The sequence below is a fragment of the Centroberyx gerrardi genome, unplaced genomic scaffold (assembly GCF_048128805.1).
Source record: "Centroberyx gerrardi isolate f3 unplaced genomic scaffold, fCenGer3.hap1.cur.20231027 Scaffold_177, whole genome shotgun sequence".
In the NCBI taxonomy this organism is placed as follows: Eukaryota; Metazoa; Chordata; class Actinopteri; order Beryciformes; family Berycidae; genus Centroberyx; species Centroberyx gerrardi.
In genome coordinates, this window is record NW_027605340.1 from 1,627 (window position 1) to 7,064 (window position 5,438).

The following is a 5,438-nucleotide window of genomic DNA, read 5'->3' on the forward strand; positions in this document are numbered from 1 at the left end:
TTGAAAAGTCATGGAAAAGTCATGGGATTTTGGAGTGGAATCCTGGAATGAGGGAGAGACAGACAGGAGGAAGGAGAGACGGAGGAAGGGATGTGTGGAAAGAGAAGGAAGGGAGGAAGGGAACAAGATATGAAGGGAAGGAAGCATTGGGGAGGGTCAAAGGTCAGTGTGGAGGATGGAGAGAGGAGGAACGATGGATGGATGGATGGATGGATGGATGGATGGATGGAGGAGTGTCAGGTCCTTACCGGAGATGGTGTACTCGTCACTGTGGCTCTCGCTGATGCGCACCAGGAAGGAGCCATCTTTGTTTTGGGAAGCCAGCAACAACTTCTCAGCTTTCACACGGTTTATGTTCCCATAGTACCATCTACACAGAAAGACACGCACACACACACACACACACACACACAGATGGATGGATGAATGGATGGAAAAAGAGGGATGATGGAAGGATAAATGAACAGGTAGAGATACAAGTGAATGAATGAATGAACAGAAAGACGGACAGACAGATGGAGACAAAGTGGAGAAAAAGTATGTGTTAATATGAGAAAGCAGACATGCAAAAGCAAGCACACACACACACACACACACACACACACACACACACACACACACGCATATAATCACATTTTGCACATGGCAAGCTGACAATCAGAGAATCAAGAAACATAAATGTTAGAAAACTTACAGTTACACAACTTGACTAATTAGTCCAATTAATTATTAAACAACAGAGAGTCTGCAAGTTACATTTAAGACTATTTAGGATTTTTAATGCCAGTTAGTAGAGAATTTAAGACCAATTTGCCACAAAAATAAACTTCAAACTGTAGTATTAGAATAGCCTACAGGTCTGAGTACTGCAACAAGAAAGCAACATTTTTAACGCAACTGATGCTGAATTCAAGGCTTTAAAACCTGTATTTGAGACCTTTTAGAGCCTGGAATCTAGATGATTTCAGATATTTCAAGACTTTTTAAGGACCTGGAGACCAGAACACACTTTCCTACACTGCCTGGAGTGTCAAAAGTTGAATACAAAACTATTTATTTTAACTGAAAAAGGAGAGTAGCAGGTTTCAGCGTTCAGGCCATCGTCAGTTAGTGATCTGCATACGGCCTGCACACTGTACTTAAAAATGATAAATGACCTAGAATGTGATACAGTAGCCTGATGGATTCTTTGAGAGGACGTTAAGTGCTGTTTGTCCTGCCTGTTGAGGTGGATATGAACTAACCCCTATTTACTTTTATTATCTGGGATGGGCGGGTCTCCTCTCAGGTTTCACTGAAACTGCCAAGCAGCGGCGTGAAAGAGTCATGGACAGAGTCTAGAAGGAGAAGCAGGCCTCAATGAATATCATAGAAAACTATAAGACCCTCTAGGAATATTATAGGAATATTACAGTGATACCATAGGAGATAAAAATACCATCAGATAGGATACGGTCACTATAAGGTCACTACCAAGGATACACTATAAGTCTCTATAGGAATATAAGGAGATAAAAATAGCCTTCCATAAAATAAGGTCACTATAAACTCACTATTGAGCACTACTATACACACTTTACATTGCTATAGGAATATTATAGGAATATTATAGTTCTTTTTCAGAAGACAGAAATTACAATGCCTTTTAAGTTTTGGTCCGTCCAAGAAATACTACCCTGTTACTGTAATAAAAAGATGTTTTATTCTAACATGCACACACACACACACACACACACACACACACACACACAAAATAAACTTCTGACATTGCGTTGAAACTTTTCTTGCCAGATGTTGATTTGTCAATTGATGAACATTAGCAAAATTATGGCATTTTAGTGGCAAACTTTCCCTTAAAAAGAACTATAGCAATCCTATAATAACAGAAAGATAATAATAGCATAAGGTCACTATAAACTCACTATTGAGCAGCAGACACACTGTCAGTCCCTATTGTAGGAATATTATAGTGATTTTTCCTTGTGGGTCGCTACAAAATGGCACAAATTTACTTTAAGATTAAACTTTATGTTTCTAAAAGTAATGTTTTCCACACTGCAAACAATCTCCATCTTAACAAGTAATTTAGTCTATTATTGAGTCTTAAAAATCTTAAAACAGTGAAAAAATCTGCCAGTGGGGTTCGATCATTTCACTTGTTTCCAATGCAATTCCAATTTAGTAGAATCAAGAGTCATTTTCCTGACAGCAGTGCAGTGATCTGCCTTATTCTGACTGCTTTCAACAGACTGACACTCTGTTCTAGAAAATTCCTGAAACAAGTGAAGCTGCATTGGAGACAAGTGGAGTTATCTCTCCTCACTGCAGAATGTTTCTCTTGGTTTAAGAAAAATAAGATTTGAAGGTTGAATATGAGACTAAATGACTTGTTCAGATGGATGTTTTTTGCAGTGTGACACATTATGAGGAGCTGCTGGTGATGTTGTTGCTCTCCACGTCCTCTGCTGTCTGTTGGTGACTGACAGGACTGACAGAGAAACCCTATCCACTGCTTATTATCCTTCATTACAATGGCGTGTGTGTGTGTGTGTGTGTGTGTGTGTGAGTGAGAGAGAGAGAGAGGGGGGGGGGACACGATGGCTTAGCGAGGGTCTGGAGTCAGTTTGGGGTCAACAGCAACACAAACAGAGCAGATAACTCAGCTGAAATATGAATGAAATGATTCCCCGCAGGCTGGATAAATAATGGAGAGGCTGCAGATGCCAGCTGGGTGTGAAGGCAGGCAGGCAGGCAGACCTACATCTGGTTTGACTGTTGTTTCAACAGCAAGCTCAACTTCAAGTTCTTCCTCAGTGGATTTGTGAATGCGGTGTTAAACCTCACTGTAGCAGCCAGGGCGCCATTTATAACTGTGACTGCAGTACAGTGGGAGCTGCTGGGCGTCAGTTGGGTGGCGTTGGCATGACACTTAACTGTCCTTTAGCCTGAGTCAGTCCAAATCTCATCTTGTAGTATATCGTTTAATATAAGAGCATAAGGGAGATAATTCATTATAATATTTAAACAAAATAATTCACACCAGCAGAGCATCTGGGATAATTTCCCCTCTGATAGTTGGGTGACCTACAGTGACTTGGATATTTTGATAATAATAATATCTGGTCAGTTACTCTGTTTACATAGCCAGTTTTTGGTGGTGAATAACTTTAATTAACATTAGAAAGGCCAAACCGCAGTCAAATATCTCAGCTCTCAAAATGTCCCTCCATGACTTTTCCTGGAGTCTTTCTGTAAGAACCAGTGTTAGATTTTCAAAATCCCACAAGAAAATATGAGTTTTAATTATGTTTCACCCCTAAAATTAACAGCTTGATATCCTTCTCTAACATCCATTGGCCTTTCTAGTGTTAGTTAATGACAATGAGCAAATTCACACACACATCTGTGATGTAGGCTACAGCCAGGACGAATCTGTCGTTTTTGTTGAGCTTTTATCTGATGCTCTTATCCAGACCGACCTACAGTGAGTGAACCAGCAGGATAAAGTTAAATTCTCATATCAGCAACATAACAAGCAGCCAATAGTAAAGAGTATAAGGGTCACACCGCCCTGTAACATCCTGAGCCACTGGATGATCATAGAGAGAATAAGAGCAGAGAGGATCAGCTCTGTGTTCCGGACTCACTTGTGTTTGGCGAACTCGTCCTGCAGCAGAGCCACATAGTTGGCCGGGACCAAGCCGGACTCCAGAGAGCCGGTCAGCTTCTTGGCCAGGACGTACTCCCCCCGCTTCTCGATCACCGACAGCTTGTCCCCCTCCTTCACCGTCAGCTCCTCGTCGCTCCGGGCCTCGAAGTCGAACAGCGCCGCGTACAGCTGGACCGGCCGCTTCTTGGGCGACGGGACGCGGATGTCGCCCGAAATGGTCCGGATCTCCGCCGCCGCCGCGGCGGGGTTCGCGATGACACGGTTATTGTTGTTGGGGACGTTGGGGTAATGGAAGTCAGGCCAGATCCAGTTCCACAGCCGGCTTAAACACGGCATACAGCTGCGACAGCAACCCTCCATCCCGGAACATGAAGGACCGCAGCGGCAGGTTTATTCTAAGGTTTATTATAACGCCGATCAAAGGGAATATGACGCTCCGGGGTTAGTCCGCTGACAAAAAGGCCTGCTTCAGCCTACAGTTTCCAGCCGTACAACCCCCCTTTTTTCTCTCTCCCTCTCGCTGAAAACATAATGCACCGCCAGCAATAGTTGGGTAGATTAGCCGGAGGAACCGGTTTTTTTGCGCTGAGATCATGGATCAGAGCTCCGCGGCTGCAGTGCGCACGGCGGCTGTGGGAATGCGGAAACGGGAGTGGAGGCCATCCAACTCGGATCAGTTCCCTGAAAGGACTCGGCGGCGACCCAAGATGAACCAAGAATCTGAACATGGTCCCCGAGACCGCAGGGAAAAATGTTAATCCATTATAATCTATCGTGCATGGAGAGGCTGGTGCGGACATGCAGGTGGAAATCCGCCGAGCGACGCTGCGGAGGAAACAGAACAATGCGTAAAAGTTTTGGTTTGGTTTGGCGCTCCGCTCGTCTCCTGCTGCTCAGACACCTGGCTCTGACTGGGAGGCGGATACTGTAAATAGACCCGTGTGTGTGTGTGTGTGTGTGTGTGTGTGTGTGTGTGTGTGTGTGTGTGTGTGTGTGTGTGTGTGTGTGTGTGTGGTGAGAGAGAGAGAGAGAGAGAGAGAGAGTGTGTGTGAGAGAGAGAGAGTGAGTATGTGAGAGAGAGCTAGTGTATGTTTGAGTATGAGCAAGGAGTGTGTGTGTGTGTGTGTGTGTGTGTGTGTGTGCGTGTGTCCATATGCCTTTAGCTCTATTTGTTGTCACTCTCTCTCCCAAACTGATATCCCTAAAGGTCATGTTGGATAGGTAAATGCAGAAGCCTGTGTTTGCTAAACAGTGGTTTCCGCCAACCTCTGTCAGGCTCTATTCTATTCTATTCTATTCTATTCTATTCTATTCTATTCTATTCTATTCTATTCTGTCCCAAACTAGACACAGATGTCTTGAAAATGCCTCATCCTTTTTAAGACTGTATGTAAATCTTAACTTCAGCAGTTCTTTTGGCTTCATGAATGCTGCAGCAACTGTTGTTAGCTGACTGTTATCATTCTGTTACAATGATGAAGATTAATAAAACTAAATGATTGCAACACCAGTCTCAGTGTTAAATGTATCCAGAGCTGTATGGAGAACGCCCATCTCTTTGTTTGGGCTTTTATAGTTTATATACACTCGCTAAGGCAGTCTTTGTAAAATTCCCCTTTTATCCATTTTTCCTGCATCTATCCTGCATTAATACTGCAGACAGTTCTTTCTTGTCTTTCCAATTTATTGTAAAACAAAACTGTAGTAGTGTTTCTCTACCAAGTACTAGACCATTCCAAAAATATGAGATTCTTCCCAAACAATCTCT

General features: G+C 43.2%; 1 protein-coding gene across 1 annotated transcript; it reads right to left on the reverse strand.

The window, feature by feature from the left end:
* Nucleotides 1-248: 248 nt before the first annotated feature.
* LOC144538437 (tyrosine-protein kinase Srms-like) lies at nucleotides 249-4,627 on the reverse strand (the record flags this gene model as incomplete). Its single annotated transcript, XM_078282477.1, has 2 exons — nucleotides 3,648-4,627; nucleotides 249-370 (listed from the first exon to the last, which is right to left on the reverse strand). Coding segments are annotated over exons 1-2 (505 nt in total), but the record flags the coding sequence as incomplete, so codon positions are not given.
* Nucleotides 4,628-5,438: the final 811 nt, after the last annotated feature.